The sequence below is a fragment of the Heloderma suspectum genome, chromosome 1 (genome assembly GCF_057233095.1).
Source record: "Heloderma suspectum isolate Gila_16-S chromosome 1, 16-S_ref, whole genome shotgun sequence".
NCBI lineage: Eukaryota > Metazoa > Chordata > Lepidosauria > Squamata > Helodermatidae > Heloderma > Heloderma suspectum.
In genome coordinates, this window is record NC_139458.1 from 387958781 (window position 1) to 387984593 (window position 25813).

Sequence of the window (25813 nt, forward strand, 5' to 3'; positions counted from 1 at the left end):
ACCCTGAAGAGAGAAGAGGACTAGAGAGTAAAGGTACCCTTATTTCAGGAAATAATATTTGATTACAAATTTACATGTTGAAATTACAAAGCTGAATTAGTGCAAGTGAAAAAGGCGAAAAGAGCCCACAAGGTTCTTCTCTGTTTTCTTCTTTTACATCACAGAGCCCAAGCCAAACATGTTCTTCTAGTCCTCAGCTGTGGCTTGTGGCTATTGTTCTAAGAAATCCGTTCATTCTGTCAAACTAGGCAGTCCAAAGCAGTTTACAAGGCTCCTTTGGCCTATTAAAAGACCATCTATCCATCATGACTCATTCCATTTATTTATTAGATTTATTTGTATCCCATCATTTTGTCAAAGAATGCAGGGGCTGTACATGGAGTTCCTAGCCCATCTCCTACCGCCATGGTAGCGAGGACCCAAACTTTTTAGATTCAACAGTAGAATTCCATAACACATCTTCAAGCCTCCTAGTTTGTGTGTGAAGACAACCCAGAGTATGGGTTGAGTATGTTGTTGTATTGTGAGTTGTTGTTGAATCATAGGTTGTTGTTATGTGTGAACCATGCACTATGGTTTAACTATGCGTTGTTAACCACGAACAACACAGAGTTCACAACCCAACATCAAACCATGGGTTCTCTTCCTGGGTTATTTGTGGTTGACAATCCATAGTCAAACCATAGTGCAGGATTCTCATGTAGCGACAACCCACAATTCAACAACAACCCACGGTCAACCCATACTCTGGGTCGTCGTTAAATGCAAACCAGGCCATTGTCTTGAATATCCTTTCCAGTTCATCACTGTGTCCATCCTGAATACCAATAGCACCAAAAAGTAGAAATGCCCATTTTCTTAGCCATTGAAATATAGCATTTCCTGGCACTGGTAGGGAGTGTGCTGGAGACCATACGTATGTGAGATTCATGGAAGCTTACTGTGGCAAACTTGGAGAATTCTTGACTTGTGCTGGCTGTTTAACAACAATAACAGGACTAAAATTCTTTTTGTTGTACTATTATTGAGTCTTGAAACTGGTAAACTGACAGCAGATTTAGAATTAAAGGTCTCAGGACAACTTTTGTGGTCATATTCTTTTTGTTTTGATGTGGTTTCTTATGGCTTCTGTGCCAAATAGGAAAATGTATTAAAAGTGATAAATCTGCGCAAAAGGCGGGGGGGCAGGGAGATAAAAGGAACTTATTAGTAAAAGAGGAGAGGAAGGGGGAAGTAAGAAACACAGATGGAGATCAAAAGCCCATACTACCTGTCTCTTTCCAAATAGGGGGAGGGAAGAAGAAAGGAAAGTTTTCCTTTTGCCTATTTCAGCTTGCTATTCAATTTCAAACACTGTGAATAACAAATCTTACAATATTGCCTATGCTTGAGATAAGCTACCATTTCAAAATGAGACAGGAGAAAGTCTATGTGTTTAAAGAGTTATGAAGAGGGTGGTGTGAGTAAAAGAAATTGTTCTGGACAATAAAGCTTGCCTCCCATCAGAAGTAAATGGAATAGGACAGGCTCGTCATTAGCCAATTGAAGGGACAAGCATCTTCCTTAAACTAACGATGAATAGGCATATTATTGTTTAAAATCATAGAGCTAGTTAAGCATCCAACCATATGGTATACAAGTATTCAAATGCTGTTTTCTGATATCTTCAATTGTAGTATGTAGAGTATATATGATTGCAAACATTTCTGAACTCAGTACTGGATAGATAGTCTAGCTCTATGGGCATAACTATGTGTATGGATAGATGTATATTCTTGTGTCAGTTTTCTTACTGTACTGAACTCCGCTCGCCAACCTAGAATTAATTTCCTGCATGGAACAAAAATGAAATGTTGTGCATTTTAAAAAGCAACCATTGCATGAACTTCCTTTTGCTGAAGCTGTGGATAGCAAAGTTCCAACGTTTGAGAATGGGATCTCATCACCTTGAATCATTGATCCTTGCCACCCAGAGAGTAAGTCAAGTGATCAGGTTCAACACCCCTCAAATTTGCTGGTCATACTGGAGAACTGATCCTACTCCAGCATTACTTTAAGAAGTTCATGCTTGGGGTGGGGGTGGGCAGCATAAAGGAGCCCTTCCCCCTTTCACAACATGGGAGGTGGATTCTACATCCACTGTTGCCCTAACCCAAAGAAGGATGGTGAGTATCCAGGGTATCCATATTTTCTCCACTGCAAGATGTTTTGGATGGTCTCTCTCACTGATATTCTTCCACTCTTGATGATTGCATGGCTTGTATTCATAGATCTCAGGGTTATTTTCACAGAGACATTCGACCACAACAAAATTGATGTCTTCTCTGCAATTAGAGATGACTGTTACCAATACTGGGTCTTGTCCATTGATCAACAGTTCCAAAATGCATAATACTGATAGTTGCAGTGCGTCGTCACAAGGGATTTCGTCTTCCTATATATTCCTAATTGCTTACTCGTTGCAGGATCTTGCTCCAATGCGATGATGGCATGGCAACACTTTGCTTGGCAGTCTTATGCTACGAAATGGCCTCTACTGTGTGCCTTTGCTACTTTTCACAATCTTGACCTGATATCTTGTCCTATTCTGTATCAGACCTCCTACAGTTTGTCCTATGTTTCCAAGTTTGTCTTAGCTAACTCCGCATACCTGTCTATAGCAGATGGCTCTCTTCTTTTCACTCCTGTTGACTAAACTTTCTTGAAAAAGAATAGAAATTGCTGTATCTGTTGAAAAGACACCTACACCAGCTTGGAGCCTCCCTGTGGATCTCACAGCTCTTGGGCAAACCTTTTTGAATCTGTAACTACCTGTGACTTTCCAGTTCTCCAAGATTACTTTTCTTGTCTCCTCGTACAGCAAGTGAATTGGCAGCCCTTTTGCCCCACTTTTTTTAAGGATGCACAATGCGTAAGGATATAGTGTTTTAGCAAGATGTCACTCTTTTACCCAAGCTGTCTCCCACTACCATATCATCCAATATATAAACTGACCTGTTTCCAGAATTTAAAAATGCCAGGAAGCGGGGGGGGGGGGGTATACAACTTAGAGCTGCCTTCCCCAATCTGGTGTCCTCCATGCTGTGTGGAGTGCATCATTGGCCATGCTGGTTAGGGATGATGGAAGTTGTAGTCTAACATACCTGGAGCGCACCAGGTTGGGAAAGGCTGATCTGGACATTCATAGAGCCCTTACTTTCTGCCTTGTAGGATTGTGCAGTTTTGCAAGGACTGCCTTTTTGTCAGAACACTCTCCAAAGAGTAAACAACATTATTGAAACAGGCGTGACTGTACGAATAATTGCTCGTGCATAGTTAATCCCGGAAAAGAAGTAACCCTTCATAAGCCCCCTCCTCTGGTACGCTACTCGTGTCAACAGTTGCTCGTGCGGGTAAGTTGGCTACAGCAACCATCTGTTCCTGCTTTTAAGATGTAAGACTGAGTGCAGGGTCTGTGTCTTTTTATTTTCCTGTATGTGCAACGCCTTGATAGTGTAGGCACCCAAGAAATAATAATCATTTAAAATTTGCACAGCATTTACTGGTTAGGAGGGGCTGGTGCTCTGACTCCTGTCTTGGAAAAGACACATGGTGGGAAAGATCAAAAAGAAGCAAGTGCTTTGTGGGCAACTGTTCTTATGTCCCTAGAAAAGCCTGCCCCACATTTTGAAAAGCACTGCTGTGATCCCAACCTGAGCTGCTACTATTGAAGGCAGGAAAAGAAAGGAAGGTGGGGTTTTGCATGAAGGAGATTGAGAGTGCAGTTGTCTTGTATGTATATACACTCGTATGCGACCCACCTGCAACTTTAATGAGGAGATTTAAAAACTGGTAATAGAATTCCCAGGCCAAGAAGTCTTCTCATCCTCTCGCCAAGAACTTGGTGAGAGTCTTGCGGTTTCAGTGCTAGCTTCTGACATAAAAAAGCAAGTAGCATCTTATCCCCTAGCACAATACTTGGATAAGACAGGCAGGGGAAGGCTATGACCCGAGCATCCAGCTCCCCTGTTGTCCCCCCCAACTCCTTCCTCCCTGTTTTGGGAGGGATTAGCATGGTTGTTTCACTGGTCCTGAGACAGAAGAAAAGAGGACATTTTCCTCATGAAAAGATTCATTTGCAGAGAAGGCTGCACATGCTTTAATTAAAATCATGGTAGTAAACCACTCTTAATTCATGTTGACCACCATTGTTGTTGGGCGGGTTTTCAATGAGAATGCAAAGAGATGGTAACGTTTTTTATTTATTTACAAGGAGGAGCCATTTCCAGGCCCTTCAAATACCATATGAAACACAAAATAGTTACAAGCAGAAAAGTGGTGGTTGGGGAAGAAAGACACAGATGATTAGTAGTAATGCACAGTAGCAAACATGAACTGTGCATCATATTTGTATCTCTCTGTTTTTGCTAAGGACTTCAGATTGCAATACATAGGGGTTTCTCAGTGTTTATACTTGCACGAACCCTATAGGTAGAACTGAGAGAGCATGAGCGGCCCAAAGTCTCCGAGATAGCTTTATGGCTGAGTGGGGATTAGGGGTGCCCATCACTGAGAAATCCGGCCCTTTGGGGGCTCTCCAAAGTTCTGCAATGTGCCCAACTCAGCTTGTGTTTGCGAGCTGAGCTGCAGCTTTCTCCCAAACTCCAGGGACTTTTCGGTATTTTTTTTCTTGTGCTGGCCGTAATTAGCGCAAATAGAGAGTTGCACAAATTACTTCCAAAATTTGTGCTGATTTGTGGAAATTGCAGTCATAATTTATGCAAATGTGCACAGATTACAGGCATAATTTGTGCCAATTAAAAAACACAAAAATTTCACTAGCTGGCCCAACTCACTGCAGACTGAGTCGGGGTAGTTAGCAGAAGACGGAGCAAAGTTTTGGGGGCCGAGCTAATGAAAGCTCGTCGAGCTCCACCCCCCAAACAGATTCCTCCAACATCACTAGTGGGGATTGGAATCCAGGTCTCTCTGATCCAAGTTCAACATTTTTCTACTGTACCATGTTGGCTCCCCGTATTTTCACATGGATGGGCCATTATATTATGTACAGTAATCCATTTGCGATGACAGTTTTATGAAGATTAGAAAATTCTCAAGGGTGTCAATAGCAAATCACTAAAACGTTTTTAACATGTGGTTTGCAAAGTCGAGTCACTCTTTGCCATTTTTGCAGCAAAATCATGTATGGAACTAAGAGTTCTATCATTGTGTTCCTTTTGTTTTTTCTTTTCTCTGTGAAATCAATTAAATGAAATGTAATAAAGTGGAACCGTGATGTACAGGTGTGGGGAGGAGGAAGGCAGGAATAACCACATATGTCAGTGTGTCTTAGTAGTCCGCAAATACAACATTGAAAAATTTATACTAAGTAGAGGTTTTTTGCCCTTGGAGAAGCTGAATAGTCTGGATTTGTTTTACAGATCTGAACCGGGGGGGGGGGGGGGGGGCGTGATTGTGTAGAAAGGCGAAAAAGCAGAAAATATGGTCATGTATATGATGTTTCAGGTCACCAAGAGAGTTAGTGGTGCCTGATAGACTAGATGTTTTTGTTTATCACTGTTGTTTTCTTAAGACCAATTATACAGTTGGTTTGGTGTATGGAAAGCATACCTTGGGTGCTTCAATCTAAGAACTATATTCCCCTTGACCCTCTGCCTGCAAGCTAAACAATTTCATGGCCATAGTTGTTCTTTTGATGGATCTGTAAAATATGCCCCCGAGAGAAAATAATTTGCTTTTACTTAACCAGACATTTGACATGCTTTCCCAGTTGGAATTAGCTTCTAACTTGTACAGTAGAAGCAACTCCATTTCATTCTAACTTGCTTTTCAGTTTATTCCAGCTATTTATTGTTTTGTTTTGTTGACAGCTGTAGTTTAATTAGACTACTGTTTCTTATCTATAGTCTTTCACGGAGCATAATTAGGGGTGCAATATTTATTTGGTTAGATTACTTGAGTTTAAAAACTGTTAACTGGATAAAAAGGTGCCCCCAATTAATTAGGCAGCAGACTTTATATCTTTAATACAAATATTTTAACAATGTAATTGCAAGCACCATCTTAAGAGGCATTCCCTCTTTTTCTCTTGCATAGGACGTAATGCCTACTATGTTTATATTATACAGAGTGTAAAACAAAGAGTGCACTTCTTCCTGCTTCAGAAATACTTTTTTATTCATGTGCAAATGTAATTGATTAGCTAAAACTTGTGTGCTTAATTGATTAACATTTCTTTAGTTGGGTTGCATCTCCATCCAGAGTAATTTTTAGTAATGAATGGGAGCCGCCAGTGTTCATGTTTTAAGGATAAGCTTGCACTTGTATTCTAAATATCCTAAATATGAGCTATAAATCAATGGTGAGAGCTTGCTTTGTGTTGATAAGGCCACCCTTGAATTGTCTGTCCATCCTATTCTGTCTCACATTGGGAGATAAGAAGGAGATGGGAGTGGCATCTGATCTGACTTGTTAGGGACTCTTTGTGCATACCTGTAGTTTTCCTTTGACATTATTGCCATGCCCCCAAGAGGGGCCCAACTCAGCTGCCTGGTATAGCAAATTCTCCCCCTGCCACCATTACTAACAACTGGGGGGAATTAAAAAATCCAAAGTTCCAACAAGCTGAAAAGCCCAGCAAATACACACACACACACACACCCCATCAGGCCAGTGGAAGACAACACGATTTTGGAAGCGGCAGAGGATGCCCTCCCTCATCCCACTTAAGATTGCTCTCATAGCTATGTTGAGGTAGGTGAACCAATAATTTCTGTGGGTTAGTTAACTCCTGTGGAATTTTCAGGGCTGTGCTGTTGCATACATACACCTCATAAAGTGGAGCAGAGTCTGCACAAATTCCCTACCTGCATCCAAATGCACCCACCTATAGGGAGAGGAGAATTGCTGAGAGAGGCTTTTTCTTCTTTTGTTATTGGATTTCTTTACCTAAGGATGTACTTTATCCTTCATGATTTAGTCTGGCTTTAACAAGAATTAACTGTTATGCTTGCCAGTGCTGTCATGATGATTTTCTCTTTTGTTTCTTTCTTTCTTGGAAAGTCCTGAACAAATCACAGAAGGCAATTACAATGCAACAAGTGGGACCTTACAACAAAATATTGCAGTGTGGAGTGCTGCTGTTTAAGATTCCAGACACTCCATTCCATTGCCCCTTTCCCTGATTTTCCATTTTTCTTCCAACAGAGAGCATTCCCTGGCCACTGAGTATGCTCAGTCCTCACTGGACTGCTTTGAGTCCCCACCCCCACCCCCAGGGTTTTTCTAATGTGTGTAGGTACTTCTGCAAAACATGGGGCTCTGAAACCTGCTAACTCTCCCTTTGTGCATGGATGGTGTCATTTTGGCAATAAAAAATCTGGCACTTGGGGAATTGAGTTTGTTATTAGTATACGTGATATGGTGACAGTGGCAACAAAAGCATTTCCTTTAAGATGACAGCTGGGGACAGTTAATGTTTCTTTTTCTTAAGAGTTCAAATTGTTGTCATTTTAATGCACGTGCGCAAACGCGCGCGCGCACACAAAGTTGACATTTTATTGCAAAAGAACTCTGGAGAAACTACATTTTTAACATAGTTTCCATAGTTAACTGTCTTTAAAACTCAGTGTTTATTTTCTGAGAATGATGAGATAACAAAAGAGTGCTTAAAATAGCACAAGACTAGCAGTCATAGTGACAGACTCTCTAGTAAAGTTTGGTTAAATATTTACTATTGAGCTGAATATTTGAGTCATTAGGACTTAGTAGTTTGATTTATTTATATAAGGTATTTTTACCCAACCTTTAGCCTTTTGTTGATGCTCAAAATCCTACAAGCTAGGCTTCAGCAGTATGCGAACCGAGAACTACCGGAAGTACAAGCTGGGTTTCGAAGAGGCAGAGGAACTAGAGATCAAATCGCCAACATTCGCTGGATCATGGAGAAAGCAAGAGAATTCCAGAAAAACGTCTATTTCTGCTTCATTGACTACGCTAAAGCCTTTGATTGTGTGGATCACAACAAACTGTGGCAAATTCTGAAAGTGATGGGAGTACCAGACCACCTTACCTGTCTCCTGAGAAACCTGTACGAGGGTCAAGAAGCAACAGTAAGAACCAGACATGGAACAACCGAGTGGTTCAAAATTGGGAAAGGAGTACGACAAGGCTGCATATTGTTACCCTGCTTATTTAACTTATATGCAGAGTACATCATGAGAAACGCCAGGTTGGATGAATCACGGGTCGGAATTAAGATTGCTGGGAGAATTATCAACAACCTCCGATATGCAGACGATACCACCCTCATGGCAGAAAGCGAAGAGGATCTAAAGAGCCTCTTGTTGAGGGTGAAAGAGGAGAGTGCAAAAGCTGGTTTGAAACTCAACATTAAAAAAACGAAGATCATGGCATCTGGCCCCATCACTTCCTGGCATATAGAAGGGGAAGAAATGGAAGCAGTGACAGATTTTACTTTCTTGGGCTCCAAGATCACCGCAGACGGTGCCTGTAGCCATGAAATTAAAAGACGCTTGCTCCTTGGGAGAAAAGCCATGGCAAACCTAGACAGCATAGTAAGAAGCAGAGAAATCACCTTGCCGACAAAGGTCCGTCTAATCAAAGCTATGGTTTTCCCAGTAGTGATGTTTGGCTGTGAGAGCTGGACTATAAGGAAGGCTGAGCGCCAAAGAATTGATGCTTTCAAACTGTGGTGCTGGAGAAGACTCTTACGAGTCCCCTGGACTGCAAGGAGGTCAAATCAGTCCATCCTAAAGGAAATCAACCCTGAGTGCTCATTGGAAGGACAGATCCTGAAGCTGAAGCTCCAATATTTTGTCCACCTAATGCGAACAGAAAACTCTCTGGAAAAGACCCTGATACTGGGAAAGACTGAAGGCAAAAGGAGAAGGGGACGGCAGAGGATGAGATGGCTAGATAGCATCACCGATGCAATGAATATGAACTTGAGCACACTCCGGGAGAAAGCGCAGGACAGGAAGGCCTGGCATGCTATGGTCCATGGGGTCACAAAGAGTCGGACACAACTGAACGACTGAACAACAAGCCATCTTGAGTGCTTTTTAAACAACAACAACAACAGTCACATAAAATACAATATGAAAGTAAAGTATCCATAAAAGAGTAGTTTAAAGCAGCAGTTTAAAGAGTCTTAGATACAGTTTAAAGCTTGAGAGAATCAGATGGTCTTCACCTGGCACCTAAAGGATAACAAAGAAGATGCTAGGTGAACATGTCTGTAGGGCAAGTTCAGTGTATTTAGCATCTCTACTGCAAAGCCCTCGCTCTGATAATCATCTTCTGATAGCATGGGCAGTTAGTATAGAGCCTCAGAAGATGACCACAGTTGATGGCTAGGTTCCTAATAGAGCTGGAGGTCCTTTAGATAATCAGGCTCCAAGCTGTTTAGGTCTTTGACGGTTAACACCACTTTAATTTGTGCCCAGAAATGAACTAGCAGCCAGTGTTGCATGGTTTGTGTTGAAGTAAGCCACAGTGCTTAGCTTTCAATTTACATAACTGGTGTAAACATCTCCTTGACATAAAGGGTTTAAAGGTTTTGTAGATTTTGAAATATTCAAAACTGTAACAAAGTGATTCTCCAGAAAATTTAACTAGAAGAGATGTTACGGTTCTGATCAAGCTTTTGGCAGTGAGAGCCTGAGCTGTGCTAATGTTCAGATGCAGTAGGCCACTGAAAACAAGTTGCTGGGAAGCAATAGTACTGGTGGGCTATTGCCACTGTCATGCCCTGCTTGTGGGCTTCCTGGAGGCATCTGGTTGGCCAAGAATGCAGATGGCCGTTGCCATGTGCTAATTTGACAGAAAAACAGGCTAAGTAGAACAGTGATGAGGAAAGAAGGGTAAAAGAAGTAGGAAACTAGGGCAGGAGGAGGCAGAAAAAGGGGGGGTGGAGAACTAGAACAAGAAGGTTTCAAGAGAGCTTTTGAGCTAAAATACAAATACTTTCCTTCTGAGGTTTTAAGCCTTTAAAGCAAGGATGGGGAACTTTTTTTTCTATCAAGGACCACATTTCCTTGGGCATCACATGCAGGGCTAAAGCCACTAGTGTATTGGGGCAGGGCAGTCCCTTTTCTCTGTCTCTTCCTGCCATCTCCTTTTCTTTCTTTTCCTTCTTCCCTACCCAACTGGCTGCCAGGGACCTCTTTCTTGCCAGAGGTCTGAACTGATTGTTTACCGAGCCGCCTGAAATTAGGGCAGCAACCATATGCAGTCCTATCGTTGCAGGTTGCCCATGCCTGCTTTAAAGTATGTGTGGAGTCACTTAAAAAAAGATTTCCCCCATCTCAGGAAGGGTTGGGGGAATTAATGCTTTTCCTGTTCTGCATTCTATAGTTCACAGCACTGCATCTACCTTTTTGGCAGCTACAGTACATTCAGACTGTGTGAAAGGACAGAGTGCTCAAAGCAGCATCTCTTTCCTTAGAGGATGCCTGTCTAACAGATGGTAAAGAGGGGACAGATATGGACCATGGTGTACTATCAAGCTTATACTAGGGTGATCTGGTGTTCAAACAGAACTTGCATGCAGAAAGCAACATTCTGTTTTGTTTAGCAGTCCTCACCAACCAATTAAATGATTTTAGTTGATTAATAATCATATTGCATATTACCAATACCTCAAGAGTGGCTCCTTTCTGAAGGAAAAGAGAGAAAAGCAATACAAACAAATCCTGCCATGTGTTGTTACAAGAAAAGGACATCTTCTTCAGTGCTTTCTTTTACACTTGCTATTACAGAACGCACTAGAAGAAAATATAGCTTTGACTAGAACCATAGTTCCAGTATGTTGTTGTTATTGTTCAGTCGTTCAGTCATGTCCAACTCTTCGTGACCCCATGGACCATAGCACACCAGGCCTTCCTGTCCTGCACTCTCTCCCGGAGTGTGCTCAAGTCCATATTCATTGCATCAGTGATGCTATCTAGCCAAGCTATCTAACTCAAGTAATCTAACCAAATAAATATTGCACCCCTAATTATGCTCCGTGAAAGACTATAGATAAGAAACAGTAGTCTAATTAAATTGTTTCAAGGCCCTTCATGGGTTATGTGCACATTCATTTCCATAACCCACCAGCCAGGGAAGGAGAAGATGAAATAGCCAGCACAATATCTAAATGCCTCCAATTTCTTTGTGCCATGGGTTGTCTAGAGACAACATCCTGTCTAATACAAGATAACAAAATAATTCAGGATTATAACCATTTGCCTTAACCAGCTGACCGTTGCATCTTAGAATTATTTAGAAGGTTACATAAAATTATGAGAGATTATGAGTATTAAAATTGAGGAAGTTATATGTACTTCAGAGATTGGCTGTATACACTCTGCTCTTCCTCCTCCATGCAGATTGACAGGGTCTGTCTGTCCCCTTGCAACCTCAGGGTCTTGGATTGCTGATGCTGGAAAGGGAGAGAGAGGCCACCCTTCATGACAGGAGGAACAAGAGAGCTCCCTTACATGCCCTCACTGTGCACTGAACTACTGAAGCTATGCACCAAGCTCTCACTGTCTCTCTTCTAAATTAAAAAAAGTAAATAATGATTTACCATTAGAGGGGAGAAAGAAAGAACCATACTGCTTTGTCCTCACAGCAGCGGGGGTCTCACTTAGTAGACTGAGAGCTATTTTTATTTGCCACAGAGAAGTAGCTAATTGCAAATCCCTTACAATTAAGTGCCCAGAATGCTTTGGAAGCTGCCTTATACTGAGTCAGGCCATTGATCTATCTAGCCCAGTTTTGTCGGCACTGACCGGCAGCAGCTCCCCAAGGTTTCAGACAGGATTCTTTCCTAGCCCTACCTGGAGATAATGGAGATTGAACCTGGGACCTTCTGCATACAAAGCACGTGCTCTTCCGCTGAGTTATAGCCTCTCCCTTTGGCTATTGGATGGTATAGAAATGTAATAAATAATATAATTCAGTAGGGATTCCATTCATCCATACTACTAGCTACAGTTCTTGTAAAACCATTTCAAAAAATTATTTAATGAAACTTAAAAAGACATGGCTATGAAGAAGTTCTGGTTCATAGATCACTGTCCATTCTGAAGCTCTGCTAGTATTCTGCTCTGCTTCTTATAAACTCTGCTTCATAAAAACAGATCATAGTACTAACTCATCCCCTTTTTATCTTAATTTAGTTTCATAATCATGTTATTTGTTGTAGGGCACAGAGATGCATTCAGTATCTTTTTTCTGATGGGCTCCCTTTATTAATGGACAAAGTCAGATTTAAAACTGCTTTAGCTTGTAAACCTGTGGCTACTTGATTGGTCTGTACACTGGCACCTAACTACTACGAGCACTTGATAAATACTATAATCTATTTATTTGCTTGTTGTGCAGTGTGCCACTGGCTGAGGTGTGGATTTTATAGCTGTACATTTTGGTGGAGTTGAAGAGAATTGTTTATAAGTTCCCAAGGAAGCTGGATTGATTAGAGCTCAAGAGAGAATTATTTATGGGTGTTTAGATGCAATACAAAAGGCTATTCTGTCTTTTGTGCATGTTTACATATATTCTATTTGCCTAGATGATGAGCACGCTAGAAGTAATTTAAAAATACTTGTTCTTTATCCAAGCGTTTTGGTAAGATTTAAAGTGATACATGTTTAAAGATTCCCTCTGTCATAAAATGTTAGATTTATAATTAATTTAATTTTAATTTATTTTGTATCATATCCCAAGGCTCAGGAAAATTAAAAAATAAATTCTTACTCATTTTAATCCTCACAACAGCTGTGTGTGGGAAGGTTAGGTTGAAAGAGACTTGCTGAAAGCCCGTAAGTGATCTCCATCACTGAGCATATATTTGAGCCTGTCTCTGCTATACACATCAAACACATAAGCAATACTCTGTATCATACAGTAGCATTATGTTAATGTAAAGTATGTTTTATATATGTAGTGTGCTTTGAATATGGTAGGAATACTTGTATTTAATCATATTTTGGTATATTGTTTGGGAAGTCAATGTCCTTGATAAATAATAGATTTGAAAAAGGAGAAAGTATTATAAGAAATGCATAAGCAGTATCTGATGTTATTCAATGAACTTATCTTTCTAGTGCTCTTGGAGGATCTTCTGCCCTTCACATTCCTGCTTTTCCAAGTGGAGGCTGCCTCATTGATTATGTGCCCCAAGTGTGCCAACTGTTAACCAACAAGGTAATATAGTACAAAGAGCTAATTACTTTTTTTTAATAAATAAGTTACTTGCACAAAGGCCAGAGTCTTAGAGTCAATCAAATATGTATTTATAATGGATGGATGGATGGATGGATGGATAGAAAACTATATGCCCTGAGGGGGCTTCACACTTGTGTTTCTTGGGCACCATCTCCCCATGCTGCTTTGTGACAATGTGCTTTCCAAATTGACACACTCAAATTCCCATTGAGTGTGCTGGAGCTCCGGGGCATGCCTAAGGTAACTTCGGGGGTCCTAGCCAAATTCTTGTATTTTCTTCATGGCTAATAGAATACTGAACAGCAGTTCTTGGAATCAGATAGATTTTCTCCTAGTTTTAAGGAACAATGCTGATAGTGTCAAGCTGTATGCACAACAAATGCCCAGTGGATGATCAAAGTATTTAAACCACTCTGAAGTCGTCTTATTGGATGGAAGTGCAGCCTATACATTTCTTAAAGAAAATAACAGTGATGTGGGGTGGAAATTTTTCCGGTGCTTAATTTTTTTGCAGAAAAAATCCATTTCGTAAGTTAATTAGTTACAATGATTGGATGCCGATTGTAAATACAGTATTAGGCAAGTGTGGCAGTTTCAAAGTTGTAATTAACATTTTTCAGGTGATTATCCCTAGCAAGTATGCAAGAGAATACATATGTTATTGAACTACATATATGTCCCAAAATGGAAATAGAATGTGTGAGGTGGAACTAATAAGTAGTGACAGCGAAACTGAAGGTGTCCTGACAACGCCTTTAGTGGAAGAGAATCGAACTCTGTTGAAATAGATGAGTGGTTGTCAGCATATCATGCACATGGGTTTGGGTTGCTTGGGGTTGCTAAAATTAGTGTGTGTCAAGAGTTTTCATCACCTTTGTTTTTTTTCTTCAATTTAAACAATGTAAGGGAAGTACATGCGATTGTCTTTAAACTTTTACAAGTATCCCAATATTTTTTTTACATACTATAACATTTAAATCTCACTAAGCGTGTTTAATTTTTCCTTTCAAATCTTTCAGGTCAAATACTTGTGGTGTGTTGGGATAAAAAATTAACACTGGGTAGTTTTTATCTTTGTTGTTCATTAAATACAACTAAAATAAACATGCTAAATTAGATCACTCTGTAGAGTATCAGAAAAAGTTCCAATGAAAGGGGAACATTTCCCAATTCAAACAACATTTTCCACTGCAAATGACCCAATGCAAAATTCAAAATTTTCCGGCACTTCGCAAGTAAATACTAAAAATAGAGTCATCAGTATAAAAAGATCTGTCTGTCTTAAGTCATACATGATGATTATCACTGTATACTCTTTATACAGTGCTTTATATTGTAAAGGACAAGCTGCGTTCCTTTGAGATTTTTCTCTGGAAGTATATCTAAAAGGAGTGAACTGTTTTGTTTCATAGAAATGCAAGCATCTGCTTTTGTTCATTTGTTCGCTACTTATTACAATGTTATAGTGCTTTAAACAATTAAAAAGAGAGTGTTTATGCAAGTAGGGTAGAATACATCTGAAGTTTCTTAGAAAACTTGCATTTAGGCCAGGATCCAAAGAGACCCATGTGCACGTGGACAGGTTGCTGAATTTACCTGCTGGAGGAAGTTCCTTGTGCCTAATGGAATACCACTCTAATGGGTCTCCCAACCTCCAGAGGTAGATTTGGGGAAAGGCTGCTACAGGAAGGGGTAGCTGGAAAAATGCTGCATAGCCTTTTAGATCTCAACATTATAGTTTTTTAAACATTCACCTGAGGTTAGAGCTTTCAGCAATCTGGTTATCAAATTTTCCAGATTTGTCCTTTTTTCAATTTAAATTGTTCTTCTTGTTTAAAGGAAGCCTATAAATTATGACTTTATGAAACGTTCTTTAAAATGCATTTCTGTAATTATGCTGGAATCTATCTTTAGAGTTGTTTTGTTGTGGCTCTCTATTGAAGTTAGGATTTTTAGTTTTAGTACACAAGGCTGTTTTTAACCTTTAAAAAAACCTAACTTATCTGTTTTTTTTCTATTCCCAGAGTAGCATTTTAGATCTCACATATAGCCTTCAAAATAAGCATTTGTTCATAAACTGAAATACATCCAATTTTATAAATAGAATTATTTTATTTTGAGAGGGTGTAACATAGCTCTTAGCACTGATTGTATCATGGTTATTTCAAGTAATTTAGCACAGCTGTTTGCCAGCCAAGGTAATCCAATGCTAACACAGCCAATATAAACAACATGCACACTTTATTTTCCTTCAGTCGGTATGAAGCTGGAGAAAGTTTCTTTTCTCATATTAATGGAGAGCTTTGTGATTGGCACCCTGGTCCAGAACAGTTGCAAAGACACAACATCTCTACAATACTCTATAGCTTCATGTTTTGTGACATTGTGCTGGCATTACAGTTGGCATTTTCTAGCCTAAGAAGCGCTGTTGGCATAGCAAATCTCAGGACTGAAATAAGTATAAAATTTCCCATTTGATATACAACAAGTTGGCTTTGAAATCTAAGGCGCCTTCTGCAGCTTTGTTTGGATAGATTACCTTTATTGCCTAGGTTACACTTTTCAAATAAGTAAACTCCAAAGGGGTAGTATTTTACCCTGTTGTAAAAACAGCAGAGTGTAATGACACCTTAAAGATTAATAAATCTGTTAATCTTTAGGGTGACAAATACATTAAGTACTTCTTGCTTGTGTTTATTCTACCAATCCTTTGTTGCTAATATGGGTGTGAAAATGATATTCTGGAATCCTATTCTGTAAACTCTGTATAAATAGAGAATTTCTAAACTATGCTATTAATAGGGAGTAAGCAGAATTTCCTAGTAAAATGCCCCAAAATAAACACTTTGTACTGAGCTTTATCATATCTTCACTGCTTTCCTCCTTTCTTTCTTTTATAGGTACAGTATGTTATTCAGGGTTACCATAAGAGACGAGAGTATATTGCAGCATTTCTTAGTCACTTTGGAACGTAAGTATCTATATATCACTTTTTTCATGGAATACAACAAAAAAATTTAAAGTATTCTTTAACTAGCTGCCTAATCCTAGCTATATTAACTGAGAAGTGAGAACTGCCAGCAGTTTTCAGTAAGAGTTATTCTAAGCAGTGCTGTGCCGAAAATTTCTCCCACATTTTTTTGACCACCCTCACTCAATTTGATAGAAGAGAAATGCAACGGTGAAGAAATGTCAGAGAAATTCTCATGGGTTAAGTTTGGGTTTCTTGGGCTTACCTTACTTAGGAGGTGGCTGAGAATTGAGCACAACGGTCCTGTTTTTCATTGTACAATCATCTCTCTGGTCACCTGTAGCCTCCTCAGCTTCCTACACTTCAATTAAAGCCCAGTTTAAAGCACCATGAGGTAATTTCTCGCATAGGGCTTTTCCAGAGCAGGATGTGCAGGAAACCTGGGAGGCTAGCTGTGATTAGGTAAGCTCAAAAACACCACAACAATAAAGTATAAACCATCCTGAAGGAGGCAGAACAATGGAAGCCTCTTTCATGGAGGGAGAAAATTTTCAGGAAGTTGGAGGACAGGTTTTGGCAGAGCACTAACTCCACCTCATCTCTGGAGTTAGACACAACACTGCCCCACTTGCATTCCGGTGGATGCAAACTGGAGGCTAATCTGCCGAGAGAGTTGATGCTTTTGCAGCACTAAAATTCCCAAAAACCTTACCAAAAAAGAAAGAAGATGTGCTACAAGCGCTGCTAATGGGGAGCCCTACCTCAGAGAAACTGTTGAGAATTTCTTCTCCCTCTGGAGAAATTTGGTAAAATTGTCTCCCAAATTTCTCAAGGCCATTTGCGCACAGCTCTAGGCCATGGTACTGAGGGATTCCTGTTCTACCCCAGGGCTATTAAGCTGTGGGGTCCCACAGGGTTCTGTTCAATCCCCTGTGCTGTTCAACATCTACATGGAGCCATTGGGTGAGGTCATTAGGAGGTTGGGGGTGGGGTGTCACCAGTATGCTGATGATGCTCAGCTCTATTTCTCCTTGTCGGAGTCAGCTGGGGCAGTGAAGGTGCTGAGCCAGTGCCTGGAGGCTGTAATGGGTTGGATGAGGGCCAATAAACTGAAGCTGAATCCTGACAAGATGGAAGCTCTGTGGATTGGTGGTTCCCAAGTTCAGTAATTGGGAAAGCGGGCTGTCCTGGATGGGGTTGCAGTCCCCCTGGAGGAGCAGGAGCGTAGCTTGGGAGTACTGCTAGATCCATTTCTGTCACTGGAGCCCCAGGTGGACTCCGTGGCCTGGAGTACTTGTGGCCAGGTTTGGTTGATTTGCCAGCTACAGCCTTTCCTGGACAGGGATAACCTAGGCACAGTACTGCATGCACTGTTAACTTCCTGATTAGACTACTGCAATGCACATTACATGGGGCTGCCCTTGAAGACAACTCGGAAGTTGCAGCTAGTGTGAAATGCAGCAGCTAGATTGTTGACTGGAACATCTCATAAAGATCACATAATGCCAGTCTTAAAGGAATTGCACTGATTTCCAATACGCTTCCGGTGAGAACTCAAGGCGCTAGTGATGGTATTTAAAGCCCTAAGCGGCTTAGGACCTTAATATTTGAGGGAGTGGCTCCCCATATATATTCCTGCCCAAATTGAGATCCATTGGAGAAGCCCTCCTCTGCGTCCCACCAGTGCAAGACATACACTATGGTGGGACATGGGAGAGGGGGGTTTCTGCTGTGGCACCCCAGTTGTGGAATGCCCTCCCCTTGGAGGCCCAATTGGTGCAGACATTGGTTTCATTTCAGCGCCAAGTTAAAACATGGCTTTTTATCAAAGCCTTTGAGGGCTAAATGCATTCCCTAAAGTAGCACACTGTTTTAACTGTTTTATTTCTTTAGATTTGAAATTGGTATTAGCTTGCTTATTAATGGTTTAATATGTTTTAAGCTGTTTATTTATTGTTTCATACTGTCTACATTGATTTTATCTGTACACTGCCCTGATATCCTAATGATATAGGGCGGGATACAAATGTTTTTAATAATAATAAAAAGAAGAAGAATTCCAAGTATTCATGTTTAGGATTACAGCCCTGGTTGGCACTTTCTTGACACCATTTGCTCAACAATACCAAAAGGCTCACAGGGCAGTCCTAGTGGTGGAAAGGAGGGAGATAGTTTTCACCAGTTCTCCCTTCTCCCTGTTTCCTCCAAAAATCTGCTCAGGACAGGGTGGGGGACCCTCTGGGACAGTGGTAGTGGTGCAAGGCGGGAATTGGCAAATATCACGCACAGTCTTTCAGCTGACAGGAGCCTCTTTTGGATCAAAAGCCCTTCCGTGAATGGAAGGTGCGCTTGTGTTTGTAAAAGGGTGGCTTAGTGGTTAAGACGCTGAACTGCAGACTGGAAGGTCGGCAGGACAGCAGTTCGAGACCCGAGTGCTACATGACAGAGTGAGCTCCCGTCTTCAGTCCCAGCTTCTGCCAACCTAGCCGTTCGAAAGCAAGAAATTGCAAGTAGATAAATAGGTACCTCTTCAGCGGGAAAGGTAACAGCGTTCCGTGCACCTCGGTGTTCAGTCTTGCCGGCCACATGACCACGGAAGCGTCTTCGGACAGCGCTGGCTCTTTGGCTTAGAAATGGAGATGAGCACCGCACCCTAGAGTCGGACACGACTGGTTGGGGACACCTTTACCTTTACCTTAAGGTTTTTAACTCTTGTAACTGATGGTGGGTTTAGTTTTTCTAAAACTAAACATGTGTCAGTATGTTTATTGGTTTTTTGTTGTTTTGTTTTTCTTTCATTGTATTTCTTATATTTTTAAATTTATTGGATAACGCCTAGAGAAATCTATTTTATTAGGTGTTTAATGAAAGAAATTAATAGGATCAAAGGCAAAATCTCTACTCTTGCAAGGGGTATCAGCTTAGACTTTATTGAAAACTAAACTTGGTGGATAGCAATGGTAGATTTTGACAGATCGGGATTGGGGAGGGGGCAAAGAGTTAAATCCCCTTTCCCTTTCTACTGCAGCCCCCCTGCTTTAAAAGAAAATTCACATAATTGCTAATTAGTGATTGAAACAAAGTAACAATTAGATCACCACACGAGCATCTGCTAATGTTGATCTGCATTTGGACAGGGCATAGTCAAAGCCTTGGAATGCCCTCCCTGGTGTGGTTTGCTTGGTGTCTGTTGTCTTTCAAACAGAAATTAAAAATAACTTGTACCCAAGGGTGGCTTTATGCTAGAAGAAAGCACTTCCACTTTCTCAAGGTGAAGCACCTGATTGTCACTGATCCCCCTACCTACTGCAGCCCTCCATACCGTATCCTGTGCAGTTCCAGAGGGCCCTCCAATCTAAGGAGCAGCTTTTTAGGGAGCACAGGAGGTGTGGTGGGTGGGTGGGACGGAACAGCAAAAACCAGGTGCTGTGCCATATGCAAGTGGAAGTTCTCTCCACTAACACAAAGCACAATTAGACACAACCAATGTTTTTATTCCAACAGCCTTTTAAGTTTTAATTACTCTAAAATTTAATTTAATTCTGCTACTGTTTTAATTTGATTGCTGCATTTCATGGTTTGTTTTTCATTCTGTGTCTTTTTGAGATTGAATGTTTATTCTTCAATGTGTTATTTTCCTTTTCTGTAAGTGTCTTTGGGTGCTTACTGGTAGAAAAGCAGCATATCAATAGTAAATACTAATGGCCTCCAATGTATGCAGCTGGAAGAGCTATATGTGCAGGAAGGAATCCTCATAGGGCATAATGGAGCATAAATAGCCTGTGCACTAGGGGAGGAGGGAGGAGCAAGACTGCTGGGTCTATGTATGGGAGATACTGCTGTCCCTCCTAATGGCAGTGACTGCTTGACACTGCTCATGCCTGGCTGAGAGGAGCAATGTATTATGCCCTGTGATGATCCCTTGCATACAGACGTACATTCATGGGATGCAAAAGACCCTACTGCTTGATTTCTGCTCACAGTTGAATCCAATGATATTCTTCTGTATTAATGACTAATAGTTAAAACTTTCTTTTAAAATAGTGGTGTGGTAGAATATGATGCTGAAGGTTTCACAAAGTTCACCTTGTTGCTGATGTGGAAAGACTTTTGCTTCCTTGTTCACAGTGAGTAGCTATTTGCCTTGGGCGCAAATGTCTAGCCGCTTGTAGATAAAAACATTCAAATAGGTAAAAACCAATTATAAGAACATTTAAAAGGTTTAGGCTATTTTTATTCCATTTTTATGTATTTTTTATGTGGCCTCATGTTTGCACAATCTACCTGCAGTCTCAAAATGGACAGAGGTGAATTATGCATATTAGTAACATCTAATTGTTGTTTTGTTAAAAACCTGCAAGGTGCAGAGAAACTGCACACACAGAAAAACAGACTGGGGAACTCTGTTCACGGAAGGTCAACGCGCATACTGCTCGGGAGATCTCCCATGTTGCTTGTTAAATCTTGTTTTACTGCCCACTTCTGCTCCTACTTAGTCAGTGGGCTAGCAGAGGCCCAGCACAGTGGCATACAGAAGGATTCATAGACTAGGATCATGCATATGTGTACCTGAGATTTAGAAATTATCTCTTAGGCTGTTAGTATGCAGAGGAGACAATGTTCAGCTCCCCACTCCTAGGCCTCCTATCTTGTAAGGAGCCTAGAATTGCATCTGATGAAGATGATATTCATATCTTGCCTGTACTCTACTATATAGTAAAATGGGGCTGGGGGGGTGGGGGGAGGAGAGAGATTCTGCCAAGGAAAACCAAGCCTTTACTGAACAATTTAGTAGTTCGCCTATTGTGATGAGAAGGGGCAAGTATTGTAAGGAAGCAGCTATGTTCTCCTGTAGTAATTGCACAACCTCTGGTTTCACCTCCCCGCTTTCCATCCTCTTATTCCACACTGCTGCTTCGTTTCTGCATTAATGATATCAGGGACATCACTTCCAGATGACATCACTTCCTCTCTTTCCTTGGCTGCCTTACACCTTTTACAATTACTGTTTTCTGTCAAGTCATATGTCCAGCTGAGACATCATTTTGCCAGGTAGTCTCTCTCCAGTCATGATCAGTATTGTTTAAAATAAACAGGGCACTTTGAAGTGCTCCATTTCCTGTTGTTCAAGGTGGATTCATACAAACAAGCATTAGTCTTTGGTAGACGTCTAATTCAATGCGCATTCAAGCTGATTATGCAGCTAAGCAATCCTGTGATTTGCTCAATTATATGATCAGATGGATTTTGAGTTTGCAGTGGGGTGAGCAAAATTACCATATATGCTGAAAATAGATTAGAACACATGAGAAGCTAGTCAGATGATGTCTTTATGCCACTAATCATAACATGGATTGAATTCAGCAAGATCCTGGTCTGCCTTTAGGTTGTGACACACAACCTTCATTCTTAGCCTATGGCAAGGTAAGGTTATAAGACAAGTCAGGATGAATTGCTGTTCTCTTATTCTCAGTAAGTGAATCTCATTTTGAATCCCCTTGTACTCTTAGCAATCACCACATTATTGGGCAGAGTTTCATATGTTAATTGTATGCAGTGTAAATGATGAGCCTTACTGAGATTACGTTTTCAGCAAGCAACATCTCCCAAGATCTAATTAAGAGACCATTGTTGTACAGCCGGGATTATTGTTTTCCTTTATGTGCATTGAATTCAATCTACCTTTTTGTTGAGCTTTTCCTGATTCCTTGCGCAGTCTTGTAGACTTTGCACTTACTCCATGGAGTTTACAACCTAAGCCGAGTCTTTGCTTCCTGTGATTCTTCTGCACAGCTATGATCACGATACTGTTTCTACAGGTGTAGAATTTTGTTCTATAGAAAAAGGCATCACTTTCAATTTGGACATAACAAACTATGGATTGTTATTATGTGAATGAGCACTGACAAGCCTCAGACTTACTTCCTTAATCCCCCTTTTCTTTGCATAAGAGGGAAGAAGATTAGAAGCTTCTGTTTCTAGTTTGCCATTTTATCCAAATGCAGAAAATTATGGTTTGCACAAACCATCGTTTGCTACCTTTGGGTGAAACAGCAAGATTAAAAGCAAAAACTTCAATTTTCCTCCTCTGGTGCAAAAAGGAAATGGGAAGTGAAGTACAAAGGAGCAAGACTGAGGCTTGTCACTGCTTGTCCCAGTAGTGAAACTATGGTGTGTGTCGACTTGAGCTTCTGTTTACATGGAGCATTTTTGAGAGATGGAATGTATATATTTGCTTTCATCAAGCCACATTGTTGGTTGGGGTTTTCATGGGGTGGGGGGCTGTTCGTTTTTTAAAAAATATTTGTAACAATATAGAAATTAATTTTAAGAATTCTATGTATTATATTTTAAGCTTGCTTAAAGTTCAAATATTTGAAGTCAGAAAGACTCAGGAATATTTTCTCATTAAATTTTAAATTACTGTGCTTCACTAGAGTCAAAATTCAGTCTTCAGTAACTAAGGTTTTTTAACTGTAAAATAATATTTTGAGCTTTCAGTTTAATTAATTTCAGAGCTGCTGAGAGGGAGATTATTACAATTGAATAGCTTGTCACTGTCAATTAATCCTACAGCCTTAGAGCTCACGCAGCAACTTACACATACAAGTTGTTTCGTCACTAGCTTTGTTGAATAACCCAGGGCAAACCATTCCGTGTAATAAAGGATATTGCAAAGAAAGCATTCAAACATTCACTTCATTTCCGAAGTGATTAGATGTGATACTGGCCTTCGTTTCTAAGATGTGCATTTTAACACAAAATGATCAATAGCCCATGGATTGTTACCACATTTATGGAGGAAAACATAGTATATTGTCTATTTTCTGTTGTCTGAGGAAAGCGTAGAAATAGACAAATTTTAAATGTGCAAAAGTACAAAAAAGAACAAAATATATGTACTTGATTTTCCTGTGGTGTGGTTTAAGGCAAAACCAAAGTCTTCATATGAGCTTCCCAAGAGTTATGAAAACTATTGTGGACATAATTATAGATCTTTGAATTTCATGGTAGTTAAGTTACTCATGGCTAACTTTTCCACTTATTCCACTAAGATTTCCATTCTACTCAATGATCTGAGGATGAATTTCAGTTTTTGAATCCGATTTTTTATATATTAAACCCAGTTTTTCAATTTTTAATTTGTTTATGAAACATACAGTAAATATGCAGGATATATATTTGAAATAAATACTTGAGCAAAACTAAGTGCAGTAAGTGAAATGTGCTAGAATCTGACAGTAGGACAAATCCAGGTTTGTGCAAGCGGACCTCCATTCACACAATGGGACTTTCCACCCCTTTTCTTCCCCCTGCAGAACTGCATGCCCCCCCCAAAAAATGCCCTGGAGGGATCCTAACTCTCCCAAACAGATTTTGAGGAGGCAAGGTGAATTGCCGTAATTTACATTCTGCTGACAGAAGGTGTTCCATCAGCAAGATAAGTTAATTGGATATGACCCAGTCTCTATAAAATATGGGTGGAGCATATAGTTTTTATTAACTAAGGCCATGATAATTAAATTATAAACTAGTTACTTTAAACCAGGGTTGGGCCACTTGCGGCCTTCTATATGTTTTGGCGTACAGCTCTAATCAGCCCTAGCCAGCATAGCCGATGCTGAGGGATGATGGGAGGTGTTGGACGAAACATCTGGAGGGCCACAACTTGGTCACCCCTTGAAGTTGTCAGATCTAAAGAAGATATCGAGGCAGTATCAATGCTATCTTAATTCGGTGAGTGAATAGGTGCTTTCGCAACTGTGTACTTTATATAAATCAAAAGTAAAAGAGCAATTTTTTTCCCTTTCGTATAAGGTTGCTTCAACTAGTTCTGAGCCAGCGATATACATGAACCAGAACATTCAGCTGAGCTCAGTTTCTCTTTCATTTAGTGTTGGATATTTTAGTGAATGAGTTTGACTTCTGATCCATACTACCCAGAAGACTGAAGATAGGCTACAGTTCCCGTAGTTGAAGGTTTTCTCAAATTTCAGAATGTAAATTTTAACTCTGCTATTGCTGAGCTGACTTTACCATCTCTACCGTAGATTTATGGTATGTATAATATTATCCTTTAATAAGAATACCCCTCAAGAAACAGTTCCTTTTACTGGGACTCATTTCTTACAGGTCGTTGCTATCATTCTGTTGAATGCTGAATAAAAGCTAACCTGCAATAGCTTCTCATTATGGTATTTTGCTGAAATATTTTACCTTGATGGTATATTGAAAGCAAAGATATTTTTTAAAAGGGGGTCTCTTGTGGAGGTGGGCACAAACGTTAAAAGATTTAGATAATTAGTATTGTGACGGACACATTTCATATATTACTATTGTTTCATCTGCTCAGAAATGGAAAGCACTTTAAATAATGGATTGAAAGACAATTATTTTCACAGTAGCTTTCTCCATGCCACACAGCTCAGGGAAAAAAGTAAAAATTGGCACTTAGGTACATTTGTTCAGAAGCTATCTAGACTGCTATCACTATAATATGAGTGCCTTAGAAATATTGATGAATTTATTATTTTACATTTCCTCTGAAAAGGGAATTAATACCACATTTGGTAGGCCAGTTATTTGGACAAAGAGTAAAGTAATCCAGTGTCTTAAAAATCTAGTAGTGGAAGCTTAACCATTGGATTCCTGGGAAATCATGATTAATAAATGCTGACCAAAAAATATGCTGTCACCTCTCAAAATGTTGTCCCATCAGAGATCAGAGAGTTGGGGCTGAGTTTGTGTGTGAAAGAAATAAGGATCTGCAGTATAATAGTGCTGTGCAGTGGTGGGCAATATGTGTCCCAGAGGCCACCTCCCCCCCCCCCCGCGTCCCTGTTTCATTTTATTTTTATTAGAAAAACGTTTTTACAAGTTGTGGTTTGCCAAAATTCGGCCACTGTCATGGACCTGATCTGTCAAGCACACACTCTGGCGTTTTGACAATCAGGACACTGTAAATCCCACAGTAAAAGCTTAATGGTTGCATCTCCAGAAATCATGTAGCTGGTGACAATTAGCTTTAGGCTCCATAAGTAATTAAAAAACAATCCAAAGCTAATAACTGTAACTGTGTCAGAGATCCAGACAACTTGGTTTCGCCATTGTAATCTCTACAGCTCTGAATACAGGGCAAATGTCAAGATGGAACCCAGGCTCCCTAGTTTGGTTTGGTTTCAGATTCTGAGTCAGAATCAGAGGCAGAGCTAGAAGAAGCCCAGTCAGGACAGAGCGTGTGGGAGGAAATTCCCCAAGACTCTCCAGGAGCAAGTAATGAACCTTCCCAAGAGCTTATCTAACAGGAGACCCAGGTTCAAAGACCATCTTCCATCTCCTTCCCACTCCCCATGGGAACTCAGCCTTTGTTGGAGGGGGAGGGAACACCAGAATTGACAGATCCTAGAGTCCAATGCAGGGTAAGCGGGCGGAATTGAAGGGAGGTAAGAGGCAGTCCACCTGCTTGGCTGCCCATCAGAAGTTAGGTCAAGGGGACCCTCCCTGAAGGAGGAGCCCAGTAAAAGCCAGTCAGGCACGGCAGGAAACTGTTCATGTAGTAGATAGGCAACTGCTTTGCTTTGTTTAGCTAATTAGGCTTAGAGGACA

General features: G+C 40.5%; 1 protein-coding gene across 28 annotated transcripts in view; it reads left to right on the forward strand.

Moving 5' to 3' along the window:
- BABAM2 (BRISC and BRCA1 A complex member 2) overlaps positions 1-25813 on the forward strand; it is a 205778-nt gene that overhangs the window by 125813 nt on the left and 54152 nt on the right. For 26 of the 28 annotated variants that reach the window (XR_014786900.1, XR_014786899.1, XR_014786894.1 and 23 more), the window contains 3 exons: positions 13116-13215; positions 16137-16207; positions 20252-20334. Coding sequence is in view for 19 of the 28 variants with exons in the window: in XM_084828564.1 (XP_084684690.1) it covers positions 13116-13215; positions 16137-16207; positions 20252-20334 (254 nt within the window). In the remaining 9 variants the exon portion in view is untranslated. Of the gene's footprint in view, positions 1-13115; positions 13216-16136; positions 16208-20251; positions 20335-24102; positions 24397-25813 lie in introns of those variants that run through there. The other 2 variants (XM_084828573.1, XM_084828572.1) reach the window with 1 other exon arrangement.